Source organism: Palaemon carinicauda, chromosome 18 (genome assembly GCF_036898095.1).
Source record: "Palaemon carinicauda isolate YSFRI2023 chromosome 18, ASM3689809v2, whole genome shotgun sequence".
Lineage (NCBI taxonomy): Eukaryota > Metazoa > Arthropoda > Malacostraca > Decapoda > Palaemonidae > Palaemon > Palaemon carinicauda.
Window position 1 is genome coordinate 17,498,198 of NC_090742.1, and position 22,500 is coordinate 17,520,697.

At 33.3% G+C, this 22,500-nt stretch overlaps 2 protein-coding genes across 2 annotated transcripts in view; one reads left to right on the top strand and one right to left on the bottom strand.

The window, feature by feature from the left end:
* Positions 1-22,500, top strand: part of LOC137657645 (uncharacterized) — a 444,763-nt gene that overhangs the window by 228,225 nt on the left and 194,038 nt on the right. The window contains exons 46-52 of the mRNA XM_068392046.1: positions 517-719; positions 2,131-2,197; positions 2,973-3,167; positions 4,979-5,248; positions 6,482-6,594; positions 10,006-10,125; positions 10,763-10,886. Coding sequence (XP_068248147.1) covers positions 517-719; positions 2,131-2,197; positions 2,973-3,167; positions 4,979-5,248; positions 6,482-6,594; positions 10,006-10,125; positions 10,763-10,843 — 1,049 coding nt within the window. The 3' untranslated portion in view covers positions 10,844-10,886. The remainder of the gene's footprint in view (positions 1-516; positions 720-2,130; positions 2,198-2,972; positions 3,168-4,978; positions 5,249-6,481; positions 6,595-10,005; positions 10,126-10,762; positions 10,887-22,500) is intronic.
* The window catches only part of LOC137656992 (defense protein l(2)34Fc-like), a 30,016-nt gene continuing 21,596 nt past the window's right edge, over positions 14,081-22,500 (bottom strand). Inside the window, exons 3-5 of the mRNA XM_068391340.1 lie at positions 19,107-19,237; positions 17,305-17,396; positions 14,081-14,896 (exon numbers count right to left, since the gene is read on the bottom strand). Of these exons, the coding sequence (XP_068247441.1) occupies positions 14,827-14,896; positions 17,305-17,396; positions 19,107-19,237 (293 nt within the window). The 3' untranslated portion in view covers positions 14,081-14,826. The remainder of the gene's footprint in view (positions 14,897-17,304; positions 17,397-19,106; positions 19,238-22,500) is intronic.

Below are 22,500 nucleotides of genomic sequence, written 5' to 3' on the forward strand. Positions count from 1 at the left end.
TGATTATCGTTAGGTTATATATTTTTTTAATAAAAACCTATTTACAATTTGCAAGATCAGGTCAATTTTTTGTATGAAAACATCCGTTTCCTATTTGTAAAATCATGATTAACTTCCAACCGAGAAGAGCATTTTTTGTTATTTAGAAAAAAAAATCTGTAAAGTAAAAAAAAAAAAAAAGAAATAAAACCATATCTTCTGTAAAGTAAAAAGAAAAAAAAATTCTGTAAATAAGTAGAACAAACAAGGGATCCATTCAGCTGGAATGAGGGAACATGGGCCTGTGGATGGATTTGGAAAATACTCTCTAAAATTGTTTGATTATACTCTCCATGATTTAAGCTCCTGTGCTGTTATGAGAAGAATTGACATGTCTGGGGCCTTTGTCCTGCAGTGGACTAGAGAGGGCTGTATTTGCTGTTGTTATTGTGATAACGATTCAGATTCCATAATGTTGATGTTTGCTGTTATTATGATAACGATTCTGATTCCATAGTAAACTCTGATTGACCTCAGGTGACATTGACATGGTGTACATGAAGGACCACTACGGGTGGTTCGGGGTGTCTTTCTACTTCGTCTTCATTTTCGTGATGACGTTCATCGTGCTGAACATGTTCTTCACCATCTTGGGAGACGCCTTCTCCGTCACCAAAGAGGAAATCGCCAACGAGAAGAATCAGTACGAACTGCTCAACTTCGTCACGGGACTGGTGAAGGTGAGCTCCCCATTTTGTTTTTAGGTTAAGACGTCTCTTAAGCGGGGTTTACACGATCGAACAGTTATTATTATTATTATTATTATTATTATTATTAGCCAAGCTATAACCCTAGTTGGAAAAGCAAGATGCTATAAGCCCAAGGGCTCCAATAGGGAAAATAGACCAGTGAGGAAAGGAAATAAGAAAATGAATAAATGATGAGAACATATTAACAATAAATCATTCTACAAACAGTAACAACGTCAAAACAGATATGTCATATATAAACTATAAAAAGACTTATGTCAGGCTGTTCAACGTGAAAACATTTACTGCATCTTTGAACTTTTGAAGTTCTACTGATTCAACTACCCGATTAGGAAGATCATTCCACAACTTGGTCACAGATGGAATAAAACTACTAGAATACTGTGTAGTATTGAGCCTCATGATGGAGAAGGCATGGCTATTAGAACCCGGTTAGAAGAGGTGGCCTCAGCCACAAAAGCCATAAGGTTTGTGGACATTGAAGATCCGCTCACAGAAGTCAGGCGATAACAGACTTTCTTCGAACCGTTCGACGATTGTGTTCGACAACCAAATACCCCGTTCACACGTTCGAACATCACTTCAAACTAGTGTCTGTCGAACCGCTTTCGACGAACCGTTCGACCGTGTAATCCCGCCTTTAAATTTAAGGGAAATCTAAGTCATCTGTTTTTATTCTAATGAGTGTTCTCCCCCATTTGTCTCAATTGCAAGGGCTCCATGTGTAACTCATTATTTTGATGTATGTTACCATTTTTCAATTGCAAAGGCACCATAAGTAATTCATTATTGTATGTATTTCATACCCTTTTTCTAATTGTGAAGCCTTTCGTATGTCAGAACGTCTCCTAAATCTAAAGGAACAATTAGTTACCGGTTTTTATTCTAATGAGTGTTGCTCATAGCACTTTTTCTAAAACTACAAATATATCATATGTAACCCATTATTTTTATGTATATTAATCGTTTTTTTTTTTCAAATGTGGAATTTCTTTTTTATGCAAGAACGTCTCTTGAATTTAAAGAAACCCTGAGTCCCCTGTTTTTATTCTCATCTCGTCATCATCTCCTACGCCTATTGACGCAAAGGGCCTCGTTTTTATTCTAATGAGTTATTCACGGTCATTTTTTAATTACAAAGGCACCATAAGTAACCCATTATATTTAAATATATTATTCGTCTTTTTTCTTGGAACTACCATGAATTATCTCTTTTAACGTATATTTTTCGAATTGAAAGAAATGTATTTCTGATTGAAGACCTTATGCGTGTTTGTCCTCTCCCTTACTTGAATTTACATAGAAGACAATGATGAATTCGTCGCAGGTTTTCATTACATCTCAAGCTCTAAAAACGTAATTTTTCTTCTGTTTTGATTAGGACATGCTCGGCATGCGGTCAGCAGCAGAAAGGGAAGCTGAGTTGAATGCTGAAGAAGAGGACGAAGGTAAGAAATCATGTTGTTCCGCCAAATGAAATCAGAGGGAAGAACCGTCCTGTTATTTGAGAAAAACTAACCAATATTGAAGCGGGGATACCTTAACGTAGTGAAAGAGTTTGTGTATTGCCATAATCAGAAAAGGTGTAATAGTCAGGGACAGGCATACTAGGTTGGTTTGCTGTGAGCGATTAGACGAAAGTCTCCCATTATCGACCAATTCATACTGGTCAGCGTGGTGATGAAAACTGGCCAAACATTAACCTGTGTGAAGCCTATGTCTTGCAGCGGACTAGAAATGGCTGCGTTTGTTATTGTTGGTATTATATATATACAGTATGTATATATATATATATATATATATATATACATATATATACATTTATATATGTGTGTGTATGTATATATAAATGTATATATGTATATGTATATATATAAATATATATATTTATATATATATATATATACATATATATATATATATATATATATATATATATATATATATATATATATGTGTGTATGTATATATATATATGTATATATATATATATATATATATATATATATATATATGTTTATATTACACGTTGTATTTCTTTGTGTTTGTGCGTGTGTTTATCTTTGCATGTTTAATAGAAGTAAAACTGTATCAATGTTGAAGCACACAAGGAAACGAGAATGTCACGAAATCTTCATTCCAATAACGCTCTTAATAATAAGAAATGTTTCATAAGGAATAATAATTCCTCTCCATCGTCGCTAATTCATGGTTCCTTACTAGAGGAGACGCCCGTCGAGGAACTCGTAGTCCCTGCACTGTCCGTCGAGGATAGTGACGCCCTTGATAGAGAGGATTCTAAGAAAAGAGAAAAAGGAACAGTTCCGGAAGTGGCCGTTTACACAGCACCGACGACTCCCCCTCCTACACAGGCCTCGGCCCATCTTCGGCCTCCTCCTCCTCTGAGTGCCATTCCAGGTAAGTTTTTGGTTTCAGGTCGTTTTTGGTTGTAGGTCAGTTTTAATTCCAGGTCAGTTTTGGATGTAGGTCAGTTTTGATTCCAGGTCAGTTTTCGTGGTAGATCAGTTTTAATTCCAGGTCAGTTTTGGTCGTAGGTTAGTTTTGATTCCAGGTCAGTTTTGGTTTCAAGTTAGTTTTGGTTTTAGATAAGTTTTAATTCCAGGTCAGTTTTGGTTGTATATCAGTTTTTATTCCAGGTCAGTTTTATGCCAGTACAGTTTCGATTCCAGGTCAGTTTTGGTTGTAGATCAATGCTGGTTCTAAGTTAGCTTTGATTCCTGGTTTGTTACAATTATATATCTGTTTCTATTCTGGGTGAGTTTCGTTTCTAGTTCAGCTAGGATTGTAGGCCAATTTCGATTCTTTTTCAGTTTTTACTCAATTTCATTTTCGATCCTAAGTTAGCTTAGATTTTAGGTCAGTTTAGATGGTAGGTCAGTTTAGATGGTGGGTCAGTTTAGATTTTAGGTCAGTTTTGATTCTTGGTCAGTTTTGACTCAAGGTTAGTTTGGTTTCTTAATCAATTTCGATTCTATGTCAGTTTTGATTCTCGGTCAGTTTTAGGTCCAGATTATTTTCGATTCCAGTTCAGTTTTGATTCCAGTTCAGTTTTGATTCCAGGGTAGTTTTGATTCTTGGTCAGTTTTTATTCCTGGTCAGTTTTTATTCCAGTTCCCTTTTGATTCCAGGGTAGTTTTGATTCTCGGTCAGTTTCGATTCCAGGTCAGTTTTGATTCCAGTTCAGTTTTGATTCCAGGTAGTTTTGATTCTCGGTCAGTTTTGATTCTCGGTCAGTGTTGATTCTCGGTCAGTTTTGATTCCAGGTCAGTTTTGATTCCAGTTCAGTTTTGATTCCAGACTAGTTTTGATTCTCGGTCAGTTTTATTTCCAGATTATTTTCGATTCCAGTTCAGTTTCGACTTAAGGTAATTTCCGATCCCACTTCCTTTTTTATTACAGTTAATTTTGATTCCAGATCATGTTTGAGTTTTTTTAGGACTTATTCGAATGCAGTTAAGAACGAATGTGGAAAGTTCAAGCAATGAACTGATTTACCTGTTTTAAAATTTGTCATTTTATATTCATTAAGATCTCACTTTCCGAATGTCGGAAAAGAATTTTCCTCTAATTGCAAAGTAATTTGATATATAATTCTAATCTCAGCTTTAGTTTTTTTTTTTTTTGTAATAAATGAATAATAAAAGACATTGTTCTGTAATATTCTCAGAAGTATCAATGTAATACTGTATAAGATAACTTGTAATAACATTCATAACTGATGAGATTAGCCAATTTTTTATGATGTCCATGCACTTTTTATAATTGCTACTAATTACATGATGTATGAGATGCCGGGATTACGAGAATCTGACTAGAATATTTATCATTGATTTAGCACAATAATACGGAAGCTTTAATGATTGTTTTTCCTGGAATAAACAGCCTGTGCATATTATTATTATTATTATCATTATTATTATTATTATTATTATTATTACTTGCTAAGCCACAACCCAAGGGCTCTAACAGGGAAAATAGCTCAGTGAGGAAAGGAAATAAGGAAATATACTACAAGAAAAGTTTAAAAGACTAATAACATTAAAATCAATCTAACACATATAAACTATAAAAACTTCAAAATAATAAGAGGAAGAGAAATAAGATAGAATAGTGTGCTCGAGCGATGGAAATATGAAGACACATTAAAACTATTACCTTGAGTTTCTCAGCTGAACTGAAAACCTAACCCGAATTAACTTAAATTTCAGGAGATGGACTTCCGGGAACCCAAAGTCTCCTTCAGCCAGGGTCTCGTCGGAGTTCTTTGAACAGCGCCGCCAGTGGCTCAGCCCCTCCGAGTCCAGCAAAGTCTATTCTAAGGGCCTCTCCTTCTGATGCCGACTCAGGCGTCGTAGCTGACTCGGGAGAACTTCCTGGGGCTATGGCTGCGCCCCTTGTAACCGAGGGCATACACGAGGCTTCGCAAAAGGTCATAAGGTTAGAAGTCCCTCCACCAGCTTGCTACATTCCTCCTGGAGGTAAGCTATAAGTATTATTATTATTATTATTATTATTAAGCTGTAACCCTAGTTGGTAAAGCAAGATGCTATAAGCCCAGGGGCCCCAACAGGAAAAATAGCCCAGTGAGGAAAGGAAACAAGGGAAAATAAAATATATTAAGGACAGTAACAGCATTAAAATAGAAATTTCATATATAAACTATAAATACTTTAACAAAACAAAACAGCATTACTACTGCTATAGGGGAAAGTATTAGTAGATTGGGGGGGGAGGGGGTCTACACCACCACCTTTCATTCATATCTTACTTAATTGGTCAGAGTATCTTTGTCCCTCATTGTCACGTGACCTAGTTTGATGTGGTGCTTATCTGCCTATTATCACATTCCTCCTGTAGGTGGAGAACATTTCATCATTATAATGTGAATATAAATCTTATTTGCTAAGTCTGTTTCAAGTTTAAAAACTCAAACTTATGTCATATCTCACTTTGATGTGGCTGCTAACAAGCAAATGATTGCTTGATTAGGCATTACCCTTCGTCACAGTTACTTGGGTCACTGACGCAAACAAATGAAGTAGAAAGTCTTTTCAACTGTTGATAATAATTTTCAGAAAATTCTATAATGCATCTACGGGTATAACAGTAATACTTTAGCATAATGCCTTCCTCATATTTGATCAATCGAAATGTAATATTTTTCTTTTCCTCGAGTGTTATCAATTCTTATCAATGATTTTAATAAAATTTCACAATTTATCTCCAACCATAACATTAATTCATTAGCATAATGCTCTCCTCATATTTGTTAACATGAAATGTGATATTTTTCTTTTCCTTGTTTCGCACAAAGTAGCCATTGCATCAGTAGCCTTAATGACACCAATGAATTAGGTAGGAATGTGTAAATCCAACTTAATTATAAATTATTTATTATCATTATTATTATTATTAATTGCTAAGCTACAACCCTAGTTGAAAAAGCAGAATGCTATAAGCCCAGGGGCCCAACAGGGAAAATAGCCCAGTGAGGAAAGGAAACGAAGAAAAAAGAAATATTTTAAGGACAGTAACAACATTAAAATAAATAATTCCTATATAAACTATAAATACTTTTACAAGACAAGAGGAAGAAAAATTAGATACAATAGTTTTCCCGAGTGTATCCTCAAGCAAGAGAACTCTAACCTCTCTATTCTATATATTTTCTTATCATTTGTTAACTTATTCCTTTTTTTTTATTGTGCTAGAGCAAAGTGGGGATTTAACCGTACCTGGTGATTATCCTGCTGTTCACATAACCCCAGTACCAGATGCGTCGTTGCTGTATAGTGGTCCCCCAACTCCCAGACCTTGTAACAAGGTAAGACACTCTCTCTCTCTCTCTCTCTCTCTCTCTCTCTCTCTCTCTCTCTCTCTCTCTCTCTCTTCTTCTTCTTCTTCTTCTTCTTCTTCAAGTGAATAAACTCCTGCTCTCTCTCTCTCTCTCTCTCTCTCTCTCTCTCTCTCTCTCTCTCTCTTCTTCTTCTTCTTCTTCTTCTTCTTCTTCAAGTGAATAAACTCCTGCTCTCTCTCTCTCTCTCTCTCTCTCTCTCTCTCTCTCTCTCTTCTTCTTCTTCTTCTTCAAGTGAATAAACTCCTGCTCTCTCTCTCTCTCTCTCTCTCTCTCTCTCTCTCTCTCTCTCTCTCTCTTTTCTTCTTCTTCTTCTTCTTCTTCAAGTGAGTAAACGCCTGCACTTATACACGCATGAATTTCTTGATCACGTCTTTTTTTTTCTATGGTATCACCCGCCTTATATAGCTCTCCTTTCATTTATCCATTTATAACAACAACAACAAATGCTGCGGTTTCTAGTCCACTGCAGGACAAAGGCCTCATATGTCTTTAGTCATGTCTGGGGTTTGGCCATTTTCATCACCGCGCTGGCCACTGCAGATTGGTGATGCTGGGAGATTTTCATCTGATCGGTCACAGAAAACCAACCTAGTATGGTGGGCCCTAACTAGTACAGCTTTAGTGATCGTAGCGATACAAAAATCCTTTCCCCATGTTAAGGTATCCCTATTCAGAAAGAGTTATTTGTATTTATATTTGTATTTGTGTATATGCCATATAAATGATATGCATATGAATAAACTTACTCCAACATTACCCATCCCTTCTCTTTTTGAAGAACTAAATGGTATACAAAAATAAGTGGATACAATTATACCAGTAAATCTTGCGCTTCATATTTAATTTCCCTAAATGCCAGTGATACTCCTTCCAAGTTTCCAATTCTGTCTTTAAGATCCATTTTCCGTAGTATTATTCATCCCTTTATTCTCTTTATTTATAAATATTGATATTCAATAACAACTGGATTGTTAACTTTTAGTAATTCCCTTTGACTTTCTATTTTCCTTTCGTCTTATCTTCGAGACTCGTGAGATATTTCTGTAAGAAAAGAAAATATCTGATGATATAAGAAAAGCTCTAGTAGGAACTAGGCCTACAAACTACACCACAGAAATTTATAGGCCTTGCCGGAGCTACGGCAAAATAAAGCTACTTTCTCTCTCTCTCTCTCTCTCTCTCTCTCTCTCTCTCTCTCTCTCTCTCTCTCTCTCTCTGTAAACTGAACCCTTTTCCTTATTTTAAAACAAAAATGTGTATAGTCAATTCTTTTTAGTGATGCAGATTTGCACAGACTCGCAGGGTGCCCTTTTAGTTCGGAAATGTTTTCTGATCGCTGATTGGTAGAACAAGATAATTCTAACCAATCAGTGATCAGGAAACTTTTCCGAGTTAAAAGGGTACCGCTGCGAGTCTGTACAAATGGGTCTCATTAAAAAATTGAGTATAGTTTTAAAGTTTATATTTTACCCTATTTTCCACACAGTGATCCTTTATGATTTACTTCGTAAATCCTTTTTTATTACGTTTTTCTGTTTGTTTATAAACCTCTATCAAAAATTGATATCCATATTGGCAGATATCTCTCTCTCTCTCTCTCTCTCTCTCTCTCTCTCTCTCTCTCTCTCTCTCTCTCTCTCTCTCTCCCCATGGATAATACCACTTGTTTTTTGTATTTTTCAATCTAAAAGGTAACATTGCATCTCTCTCTCTCTCTCTCTCTCTCTCTCTCTCTCTCTCTCTCTCTCTCTCTCTCTCTCTCTCTCTAGATAATACATCTTGTTTTTATATTTTTCCAATCTAAAAGAAAACACAGCATAGGCCTATCAGCACGCGAAGCAAGGAAAACGAATTGTTTATGAATAACATGGATATTCGCCGGGCATTTTTTTTGACATGCCAATCTTTCACCAACCCATCCACTGTATAGTGGTAGATCCTATTTATAAGGCGTGGTTTTTTTCTACCCTGCCACTTTCAGGAATAGAAAGGGGACTTTTACGAAAGCAGGTTGCTTTCACTTTTACTGAAAGTAGATTGGATTTAGCTGTTCTTAGAGGGAAAGCCTAATAGTATCTCTATTTTATGTATCCTATTGTATTTTAATATATTTTGATCTAGTGATGAGAGCATAAATCTTACTGCCTAAGTATTTTAGAGATTTTATCATCATCATCGTCATCATCATCATCATCATCATCATCGTCAGCCGTAGCTAGTCTACTACAGAAGAAAGGCCTCAGACATGTCCTTCCACTTGCGTTTGTTTATGGTCTTTCTTTGCCAGTCCACACTAGCTAACTTGCTTAGTTCGTCAATCCATCGTCTTCTCTTTCTTTCCCTGCTTCTTTTGCAATATTTAGACATGTTCTTCCATTTGCGTTTGTTAATGGTCTTTCTATGCCAGTCCACACCAGCATACTTACTTAGTTCGTCAATCCGTCGTCATCTCTTCCTTCCCCTGCTTCTTTTGCAATTTTTAGGCATGTCCTTCCACTTGCGTCTTTTGCAATATTTAGACATGTTCTTCCATTTGCGTTTGTTAATGGTCTTTCTATGCCAGTCCACACCAGCATACTTACTTAGTTCGTCAATCCGTCGTCATCTCTTCCTTCCCCTGCTTCTTTTGCAATTTTTAGGCATGTCCTTCCACTTGCGTCTTTTGCAATATTTAGACATGTTCTTCCATTTGCGTTTGTTAATGGTCTTTCTATGCCAGTCCACACCAGCATACTTACTTAGTTCGTCAATCCGTCGTCATCTCTTCCTTCCCCTGCTTCTTTTGCAATTTTTAGGCATGTCCTTCCACTTGCGTTTGTTAATGGACTTTCTTTGCCAGTCCACACTAGAAAACATTCTTACTTCGTCAGTCCATCGTCTTCTCTTCCTTCCCCTACTTCTTTTACAGTCTTAAGGGACCCATTCTGTTATTGTAAATGCCCATCTATTGTCGGTCATTCTCATTGTATGTCCGGCCCATGTCCATTCTTTTCCTTATATGTTAAAAGAATATCACTTTGGGAATAATACTAAGAGACCAGAAAGCAATAATGATACGAAAGCAAACTAAAGTAGCATTAATTATCTTCAATCACATGATAGAAACATTCAAAATACTTTTAATTTTAGAGATTTCATATTTTCCGTTTAACATGTTCTCTATTATATAGATTTCATGATCTGGTGTATTACATAGAATTGTATATTCTATATTTTCCTTATTACCAGATCTGTAGAATTTTATATTCCATATTTTTCTTATTACCAGATCTGTATTAATAAGTTTTCAACGTATCTTCACCTTGCACCTAGCAATGAAAATAGACCTTTTCACCGGTGAATCCCTTCTATTTTTCTTTTATTTTTCTTTCACCATAGACGGGCAGTATCCAAGGAGGAAGGAGTGAAAATGCCGGAGGCCTAAAGGAACCTCCGAGGCCTCTTTCGGCTTCTTTTCTGGCTGGGATCGATGCGCCAGAGACGCCCTTACCAAGTCAGGTAATTCTGTGCCACTGCTGGAAGACGATGTTATTTTTATATCGCTTTCCTATTATTATTATTATTAGTAGTAGTAGTAGTAATAGTAGTATCATCATTATTATTATTGTTATTATTATTATTATTATTACTACTACTACTATTATGATCATTATCATGATTATTATTATTATTATTATTATCATTATTATTATCATCATCATCATCATCATTATTATTATTATTATTATTATTATTATTATTATTATTATTATTATTATTATTAGCTAAGCTACAATCCTAGTTGTTATCTTCTCTGGAAGAGTTTCATGAAAGAAAGAGGGGTTATGTAGAGTGAATTTTGTACCAGGAAATATATACTTTTCCCATTTTAAGCTAATTCATGATTAGGTATTAAGCAAAATTGAAATAAAAACCTGTTTGAATAGTATTACTTTCACTCATATATATATATATATATATATATATATATATATATACTGTATGTATATACACACATAAATTTGATATCTATCTATCTATCTATCTATCTATCTATCTATATATATATATATATATATAATAATAATAATAATAATAATAATAATAATAATAACAACAACAAATGATTGAATATTGATTTTTGCTCTTTCCGTAGGTGGCGACAATCCTTAGCAAACTGGAGACTATGGAAAGCCAATTGGAAAATGCTGTCTGCACTTCTCCTCTTGATGGTTAAGATGACACTACTAATTCTCCAAGCATAAACAGCCTATGAATAAGTTAGTACTCTTGGCCTTTTTTTTTTCTTTTGTGAAAATACATCATGATTGCTCTCTCTCTCTCTCTCTCTCTCTCTCTCTCTCTCTCTCTCTCTCTCTCTCTCTCTCTCTCTTAGATGTTGCGCCTCCTCAGCATTTGTTTATTTTTGTAGCTATAGGATAATGTAATCCATTTCGTAAATGCCTTGGTGATTTGTGCTAACAATTTTTTAAGTTTTTTTTATTTTTTTTTATTATTTTTTTATTTTATTTTTACTAATCTAGTAAAACGTACCCAGGATCTAAACTTAAAGGATACTATTACAGTTTTATTTACGAAGCAATATTGAAGGTAAGTCTAATTAACTTAACCAGTTATATGTAAGGTAAGATGAAAAAAAAAGTAATTTTTCTTGGAAGATAATTTCCTTCATATCTCAGTTCCTCCTCTTCTACCTCTCCTTCATAATTTTACCCTCCTCTTCTACCTCTCCTACATACAGTAGTTTTACCCTCCTCTTCTACCTCTCTTACATAGTTTTACCCTCCTCTTCTACCTCTCCCACATCGTGAAACAATGGTTTCACCTTTATTGCAAACAGCGTGACCTTGTAGTCGATTTAATCTAACCCCCGTCAGCCCCCATTGCCTACCCCCCCCCCCCCCGGCCAGTCCCCCACCGCCCCCCTCCCCTCGTAGCCTTTTGCATCGGTCCGTCCAAGGGTTCAACGTTTGACCTCTCGTATTTCGTTTCGTTGTTTTCTTTTTAAGACCTAAAAGGTTCCCTTCCTTTGATACAGGATTTCACTTTGCCTTCAGGGAGAGAGAGAAAAAAAGTCTGAATTTTGAACTTTTGCTGATGTCGGTTCGTTTGATTCTAAAATAATTAGGGCTAAATTAAAGGTAGAATTTTTTTTTTTTTTCTTTTTTTGAGAATTTCATCTTTAGATAAATGTACTTATGATTATTTATCGTCTTTTTATAATATATATGGGAGTAAGTCTTTGAGAACATCATCTCTAGATAAATGTACTTTTAAATATTTATCGTCTTTTTATAATATATATGGGAAAAAGTCTTTGAGAATTTCATCTCTAGATAAGATGTACTTATGAATATTTTTCGTCGTGTTATAATATATATGGGAAAAAGTCTTTGAGAATTTCATATCCAGATAAATATGCTTATTCATATTTATCGTCTTTTTATAACATATGGGAAAAAACTTTGGGAATTTTATCCTAATTTAAGTAAAAAAATCATTGAGAATTTTATCTCAAGATAATTGTATTTATGAATATTTATCGTCTCTTTATGATAAATTTATTTGTTCAATATATAAATATCAACAGCAATAACACGCTTACTATCAAGATCATTTGACCTTTTAAATGTGTTGCAACATTTCGTCCAACAAAACGTTGCACAAAAAAAAATGGTTGCAACATTTCGTCCAACAAAACTTTGCACAAAAAGAATTTAATTTGTTGCAACATTTCGTCCAACAAAACGTTGCACAGTTTTTTTTTTTTAATTTGTTGCAACATTTCGTCCAACAAAACGATGCTCAAGAGTTGATTTTTAAATTAAACCATTACGTCCAACAAAACGTTGCAAAAAAAGAAAAAAGAAAAAAAAAGCAATTTTGCAATTTTGCTAATACATTATTCACATGTTTTCAGAACATCTGAACGTCTTCTGAATCGAAAAATATTGATAGGATATGACGTAGAATCCTCGAATGTTGATTTTTCTTTTTTCTTTTTTTTAATTTCATTTTTATATCTGTAGAAATTTTGTTTAGTTATGAACATTTCAACTACAACAACAAAGAACATCGAATGAAGAAAGTTTTTTTTTTATTATTTCATTTCTTTTATATCGGTGGAAATTTTGTTTAGTTATAGAAATTTCAACAACAACAACAACAAAGAACCTCGAATGCAGAAGTTTTTTTTTATTATTATTTCATTTCTTTTATATCGGTGGAAATTTTGTTTAGTTATAGAAATTTCAACAACAACAAAGAACCTCGAATGCAGAAGTTTTTTTTTTATTATTATTTCATTTCTTTTATATCAGTGGAAATTTTGTTTATTTATGGACATTTCTACAGCAACAGCAACAACAACAACAACAACAACAACAAAGAACGTCGAATGCAGAAGGGTTTTTTTTTATTATTTCATTTCTTTTATATCGGTGAAAATTTTGATTAGTTATGGACGTTTCGACAACAACAACAACAACAACAACAAAGAATGGAACTCTGTGAGGGTTTTTACCCGAAGGAAGATGAGTCATAGAAGTGACTGTCTTGCATCACGTTTTGGCGAAAACTGAGTTTTCTATGTAAAGAATTAATTTTGAAAAAGACATTAAAATATATTTTTACAATAAAGTTCACAATATGACTTTAATCAGATAAACATAGCTTATGTATCTCATGCTTAAAAAAACACAGGATTATTTAAGTCATCTTTATTGTATCATAAATATTAAATTCAAATGAATGATTAATGTTAGATTTTTAGATATAAGTGAGTAAGCTCTGTGAAGTTGATCATCTTTGTGTAAAATGTACAAACAGAAACACCGTGGGAGCTATGAAAGTGAATTAATAAATACCATGAAATCATACATTGATTATAGAATAGATAATTAGATAATTACGCTTGGAATATGTTTATTTATCCTCTTTGCAAAAGGGGCAATTATGAATTGTGAAAATCTGCATGACTAAAAAAAAGAAAAAAAAAATTAAATTAAGCTGATTCTTGAGAATGACAGAACTGACATTAAAGAAGATTACTCAAGAGTGATAGGTAATAAATCTAGAACACACAAAAGAATTGTTAAAATGAATATGAAAATAAGACAAGTATTGCGAAAAAAAGTTTACGCAATGAAGTAAAACTCAACAGAAGTTTTAAATATCTGAAAATTTTAGAAAATTGCTTTCTTACAAAAAAGGTCCTGGGAATGCAATTCTTACCCAAAATGTAAAATTTATCAAATCTATTTATTTATGTAGTTATTATAAAAGAATACCTTTGTAAGATTCCTCTTGGTGATCGATTCGTTGAGTAAGTATCCGGAAGGACGAATGTATCCTGTCAAGAAATATTTTCCAGTCTTTTAAAACATTTGGAGGAGGTTAATAACCCCTTTAAAAATATTTAGTCGTTAGATAATAAAACATTTAATCAAAAGAAAATAACTATAGATAAGAAAAAGTCCTTAAGAATCAATGCTGTTGAAATTTTAAACAGATCAGAAGAAATCCGGGAGAAAAGCCGAAAGTTTGTTAGCTTAAGGTTCAGAAGAAAAAGTATTAGTTTAACTTTCAGTATCGAAGTAGTGTTAGCTCAAGGATAAAAAAAAAAGAGGTATCGAAGTGTTTAAACTTAAGGTTCAGAGAAATGACGAAAGATTGTGTTAGTTTGAGGATCCGAAAAATGTATTGAAGTATCAGTTTAACTTTAAGCAAAGCATATCAAAGTAGTGTAAGCTTCAAGGATCAAAAAGAGGTATCGAAGTGTTTTAACTTGAGGTTCAGAGAAATGACGAAAGTTTCTGTTAGTTTAGGCCTCCGAAAAGTGTATCGAAGTGTCAGTTTACCTTCAGGAAAACATATCGAAGTAGTATAAGCTTCAAGGGTCAGAAGGAGGTATCGAAGTGTTCAAATTTGAGGCTCGAGAAAAGATGAAAGTTTCTGTTAGTTTGAGGTTCCGAAAAAAAGTATCAAAATGTCAGTTTAACTTTCAGGAAAACATATCGAAGTTGTATAAGCTTCAAGGATCAGAAGTTGTTATCGAAGTGTTTAAACTTGAGGTTCAGACCCAAGACCCACAGAAAGCCCATTATGTAGGTCTTGGGTTCAGACAAAAGTAGGTGGAAAGGAGTAACGGAAGATTCGCAAAGAGATGAGGCGAGACTGGACGCATTATGAATGAAGTTCTCAGGCAAATGTGATGGAATCTGACACGACACCAGTCCAGAAGATGGGTCGTTCCATGACGATTGTTGCCCTGGAATGGAAGGAAAACTACCAATTAATAATAGATTAAAGAAATTATTTTAATTAACAATTACGCGTGTATTAATTAGTAAAGTCAATTATCTGCATGACAGGTATGTTTTGGGATGAGTTGAACGATTGGAAATTATGGATATGCTAATTTTTAGTGAATAATTGACACCCGTGTTAATTGATGCAGTTAATAAACTAAAAGATAGTTACGATTTTAGAATAAATAGGATTAAGAGAGTTTATGTAATACTTATACATGATTGGTAAATATAAACTTATTGGTAAATGAAAATTATCAATGTGAAAGAGGAATATATATGTTTGAAGGTATTTAATAAATGATGGATGTTTAGCCCTGTCCGCACGATCGAGTATGCCCGACGAGCAGACAGTGATACCAGGCCACAATAGTTAGTGAAAATGAGGGTTGATGACGTCAGAAGCGGGAAAACTAAAGGCAGGGATCTGACAACACTGTATGGTGCCAGATCCCTGTCTGTGGTTTTCCCGCTTCTGGCGTCATTAACCCTCATTCTTAGTTACTAACTATTGTCGTCTGGTATCACTGTTTGCCCGTCGGGCATGCTCGATCGTGTGGACAGGGCTTTATGAATCTCATATGCAACTCAAGGTTAAATGTATAAACGTATAGAAACTTTAATGGGTGTTAAGGTTAAATTCTTGTTCCGAATATCATATGCAACTAAAGTTAAATGTATGGACATATAGAAAACTTAATAGCATCTTAAGGTTAGATTTCATAAATCAACCTTTATACCTAAGAAGAGTACAGCTCATTTAATTATAAAACTGTTTGGTAATATCATATAGAATTCTACTTACCAGGATTTTATTTCAAAGAAATCTAACTTAAGTGGATTTGTCTTGGAAATGTGAACAAATATTCTCTAAATTATTCCAACTTTGTAATGATCAAACTTACTTCAAACCATCTATTATATTTATTATTATTATTATTATTATTATTATTATTATTATTATTATTATTATTATTATTATTATTATTATTATTTGCTAAGCTACAACCCTAGTTGGAAAAGCAGGATGCTATAAGCCCAGGGGCTCCAACAGGGAAAATAGCTCAGTGAAGAAAGGAAACAAGGAAAAATAGAAAATTTTAAGCATAATTACTTTAAAATAAATATTTCCTAGATAAATTATTAAAACTTTAACAAAACAGGAGGAACATAAATTCGATAGAATAGTGTGCCCGAGTGTACCCTCAAGCAAGAGAACTCTAACACAAGACAGTGGAAGGCCATGGTACAGAGGCTATGGCACTACCCAAGACCAGAGAACAATGGTTTGATTTTGGAGTGTCCTTCTCCTAGAAGAGCTGCTTACCATAGCTAAAGAGTCTCTCCTACCCTTACCAAAAGGAATGTGACCACTGAACTAATTTACATTTCCCGCCTAATGTGTGAAGAAAAGTCATAATATTTTTATAACTTATTAAATATAGAATTAAAAGCAGACACTTTAGCTACATCTGAGCGCTATAATCTTATAACTGGAAAGTTAGTGGATTATGAGTGGATATTTTAGTTACAAATTTTTGTGTATAAAGACATTTTATGCCATATGTTGTTTAGAAATATCTTGTGTGTACACATGCGTCCATTTGTCATCATTAAGCTGTTTTCTCCAACAGAAGGTGACTGCAGTAAGTAAACAACATGACTGCCACAGTCACCTACATATTTTAACATTTGAATAGTTGTAAAACTTTCTGACGATGTATCCGTGTGCACGTGTGTACATAATGTTCGTTAGGTTGTATGAGTACGTATACAGTTTATATATATATATATATATATATATATATATATATATATATATATATATATATATATGTATATATATATATGTGTGTGTATATGTATATTCATATGTGTGTATGTATGTATATGTGTGCATACATATATATATATATATATATATATATATATATACATATATATATATATATATTTATATATATATATATATGTATATTCATATGTGTATATATGTATATGTATATATATGTATATATACATATGTATATATACAGTGTATAGATAGATAGATAGATATACATATACATATACATATCATACACAAACCATTAGACAGTCCTGTTCATACCATTCCCCGCGAATTCTACTCACAAACATATATATATATATATATATATATATATATATATATATATATATATATATATATATACAGTATATATATATATATATATATATATATATATATATATATATATATATATATATCGGTAGATAGATAGATAGATAGATAAATAGGTAGATAGATTGATAGATATAGATATACACGTAATACAGAAACCATTAGACAGTCCTGTCCATATCATTCCTCGCGAATTCTACTCACATGAAAGTGACGGATCCTTGGAATCCAGTTGGAGGCTTCCATGCCAATACGACAGACTCCTTCAGCTGAGCATCAGCGTGAGTAGCTCCGTCCTGAAAAAAAAAAAAAAAATAATAATAATAATGAAAAAAAAATAAAAATAAATAAAGAAAATAGATTGTGTCTTGGCAAAGGGAACTGAAAACCCCATTATACTCTGCACTAGCTGTGTTTATAAACACACTTTAGTTTGAAGTATATTTTCATTCTTAAAGAAGTCATTGCTTTGTTTTTAATACTCTTAAAAATTTGTCGTAAGAAAGGTAAATCTCCTGGAATAAATGTTGCCAGGTATTTCCCTTTTTGAAAACGGATATATCGACGTAAAGGATTAATATTACGGTCACAAAACCGTAAAAGATAATAACAAAGTAGAGTACAAATTACGGTCGGCTGTATTTTACTGAAATACCGATGAGAACAGATTAGAACAAGGTTTTTCAATAGTGTAGGTTTGCAATTGTATGTTCATTTGTGTTTTATGCGTAAATATGGGAGAATAAGCTCCATTTCTACGAAAATTGTAACTAAATTATAGTACAGTAGGTCCCATACTTGAATGCTTTCGACTGACGAACCTTCAAAGGTAAGAACCAAAGGTAATAAGCTTTAAATACAAATAAAATGCGAATTAACTGATTTCTTTAAAAAAGAGCATTTTTTCATGGAGTTTACGGGTGAGCTTGGAGTCCTTGCTAATCATGTTGGACTTTGGAATCTTTTACTTAAGAAAACCTTCTTGAGACGCATTATGATCTTACGTAGGAGACTTACCTCTGAACATTTTGATTTTAACCAGGAGATTGTTATTTCGTATATATATATATATATATATATATATATATATATATATATATTTATATATATATATATATATACATGTATTTATATATACATAAATTTATATATATATATATATATATATATATATATATATATTTAATATATATACACTATATATATACTATATATACATAAATTTATTTATTTATATATATACAGTATATATATATATATATATATATATATATATATATATATTACAATTCATGTATTGCTTAGTTAGCATTTTCAAGTGATATGAAACACTTGAGTTAGTGTATCATACATATTTATCCACAAAGATAAAAATATCTAAAGTTGGGGCGAATGAAAGTGCCAGAGTAACCAATGTAGTTTTTCATCGCATAATAAAACACTTAGAATCATAAATAACATTGAATTTTTTATTTGAAAGAACCTGAGAATATTATACCGAAATGTTATCAGCCGCTCAACTGGACATTTACAAAGATCAATATTCTGAACAGTGGTTTCCCATACACCGTAACTCGTCTACTGAAATTTTAATCTTTTTTATAGAAATTTACGTTTTTATTCCAGACTTATGGTTAAGGTTGACTGTTCAGTTACAGTGAACAATATACTGTACAGCAAGGTCTAAATATAGACCTTGCTGCACATTTATACAGTTATTTCCGAAACCGTAACTCTTGGAGAAATTTGCGTTTTCATTCGAATTTTATCATATAAAAGTTAATTGTAATAAGAATATGTTTGCAGCAAACACGAATGGCAAATAAGCTGTAAAGGCAGCTTATTTCTCGATTTTTAGCTCGACTAAGAGTTAAAATTGTGACCAAGAAGATGTTCACAAACAAACAAACAAAGAGACAAACAACGGCGTAAACATAACCTCCTCCCACCATTGTTGACGGAGTTAAAAATAATAAGATGTAAGACGGTCTGGAGTCTGGACTTACCGCAGTGGAATCACAGTCCATGGTCTTGGGGGCGTCGGTGAACATTCCTGTGGGCTGTCCGGTCGCATCGTTGAAGCCCTTGATGAAGAAGCCCTTGAACATGATGGAAGGGTCAACTCCCGAAACGACCACTGCCGAGGTCAAAAGAGGAGATTATTTTATGTTTCCCGGTTGGAGTCCTTTGGGCTTATAGCATATTGCTTTTCCAACTATAGTTAATTTCTTTTAATGAGGGGTATTTGCACCGACTAGCAGCGGTGCCCTTTTAGCTCGGAAAAGTTTCCTGATCGCTGATTGGTTAGAATTATCTTGTCCAACCAATCAGCTAGAAGGAAACTTTTCCGAGCTAAAAGGGCACCCCGCCGAGTCGATGCAAATCTGCCTCGCTAAAAAGAATTGACAACAGCTTGGCGAGTAATAACAACAAGAACAATAATAATAATAATAATAATAATAATAATAATAATAATAATAATAATCTGCTGCTGTGACCGCCATCATTGCGGGGAGAAGAATATCATTAATTATGTCGCAAGGGATCAATCATTGCATCGGGGGTTTGGTTGGTTGAGGGGGGGGGGGAGGTGAGCGTTACAATCAAAGGAAAACTTCGTGTTATTGTTATGCGAAAGCTTTTATCGTCACTTTGTTATTCAACGTATTTAGACCAATTAGGGATTTTATTATAGAAAAATTACCTCGAATTGAAAATAGGATTTAAAAATGTACTCTTTTTGTATCTCATATGCAATGGCTTTCCTCTCTCTCTCTCTCTCTCTCTCTCTCTCTCTCTCTCTCTCTCTCTCTCTCTCTCTCTCTCTCTCTCTCTCTCTCTCATTCCCAATAGATTTCCCCTATCTCTCTCATTACTATTATTCACAGTAGCTTTACTCTCTCTATCTCTCTCTCTCTCTCTCTCTCTCTCTCTCTCTCTCTCTCTCTCTCTCTCTCTCTCTCATTATTATCTTATTCACAATAGCTTCTCTCTTTCTCTCATTCTCTTATTCACAATAGCTTTCCTCTTTTTCTCTATCTCATTACTATCTTAATAATATTAGCTTCTCTCTCTCTCTCTCTCTCTCTCTCTCTCTCTCTCTCTCTCTCTCTCTCTCTCTCTCTCTCTCTCATTACTGAATCTTACAAACGGAAATAATAATAAATCATGATTTATTTGATCTTCTCTCTCTCTCTCTCTCTCTCTCTCTCTCTCTCTCTCTCTCTCTCTCTCTCTCTCTCTCTCTCTCTCTCTCTCTCATTACTGAATCTTGCAAACAGAAATAATAATAAATCATGATTTATTTGATCTTGCAATCGATCCAATTTGATTACCAGAAAAATGACTTAGAAATTAACACAATTGCACAATATGTCAGATACACCATTCGTCGTTCTGCTATCAGGTTTACGTGACTAATGCTGTCATTTACTTGCATGTGAATATTAAAACCAAACTATGCATACACATGGCCGGAAGAATTCATCTGAAATTATAATTTGATGAACAATAAGATAATGTGTATATATATAAACATGAAGATATATATATATATATATATATATATATATATATATATATATATATATATATATGTATATATATATGCATATTTACATCTTTATATGCAATGTATATAATTTGTATATATATATACATATATATATAATATATATATATATATATATATATATAGAGAGAGAGAGAGAGAGAGAGAGAGAGAGAGAGAGAGAGAGAGAGAGAGAGAGAGAGAGAGATGAGCGTGATCCATGATATGTATACTGTAAATATGTATACATATATGCCTACGGATATATAGTGGATATCCATACATATCTATTGATCTGTAATGTGTATATATATATATATATATATATATATATATATATATATATATATATATATATATGCTGCATATGTATATAAACATCTGTGTATGTGCGTTTATATATTACACTACCAAGTCCCATGAAGAATGGTTTTCAAAACTTACTTCATTCAACCTTCTATACTCTAGGGAAGGGATATTCCTCTAAATATTGGTATATTAGACCCGAAGCCAGAAGAGATCCACAGCCTATGTTAATAAGCCTCTGCCTAAGAGCTATAGTCATTTTTTTTTTTTGGTGAGGCAGATTTACAGACTCGCAGGGGTGCCCTTTTAGCTCGGAAAAGTTTCCTTAGCGCTGATTGGTTGGACGAGATAGTTTTGAGCAATCAGATAGCATGAGGAACCAACTAATTATCCAACTACCATTTGCTTGTTTAGAATTGTTTAAAAGGACTACCTGAGTTTCTTGGGGCCTTCCTTAAATTGTTTTGACGTTTGTAGGGAATTGTTACCTGGTCGTTGGTCAACTGTGATGGTTTGCTACCTGGGTGAACATGGGCTAGATTCTAGCTATACTATTCTTTAAAATTTGGTGAACCTACCGTGGGTGACACCTCGTGTGCTATCCCTATTAAAGGAAAATGCATATAATGTTATATATATATATATATATATATATATATATATATATATATATATATTCCCATATACATATATATTATATATATATACCCTCATATATATATATATATATATATATATATATATACTGTATATATACACATATATATATATATATATATATATATATATATATATATATATATATATATACTGTATATATATATACACACACACACACACACATATATATATATATATATATATATATATATATATATACATACATACATATACAGTATATATATATGCGTGTATGAGAGAGAGAGAGAGAGAGAGGAGAGAGAGAGAGAGAGAGAGAGAGAGAGAGAGAGAGAGAGAGAGAGAGAACATTAGTTAAAAAGAAGCAAAATTGTCTACTTATATTCATCTCCAATGTGACAATAGCAATCAACATTTCTAGAAAGCGACCTTGTTAAAAGTGCTTTATCACTTCATATATTGCAATTTTCATACAAAGTTATTCTCAATTATTCGTTTCTTGACAGAAATGACCACCATTGCACAATTTAGCAATGTAACTCGACTGTTGTGCAACCTAGAAGAAAGAATGAATAGTTAAAGGATTGTTTTTTGAAGAGAATAACTCGAGGTCAGGATGAATCATTCTGGTTAATTAGGCTTCTTGAGCTGTAATCAGACTGTTGTGCAATTATTTACGAGTTACGTGATGTGTTTGTCAAGATTAGAGAATCAAGAGAGATCATCACAATGTTGCCTTAGACAACACCGTGAGAGATGGTTCAAGAGAACAAAGGTATTATGGGAAACAACTTTATTTTTAACGGCCCTTTTAATTCTTTTAATTCGCCTATTTTTCTTCACTAGTGCACACGGCCCGTCAGAAGTGATGCCTAAATATTTAGGTAGATATGCACACATACAAA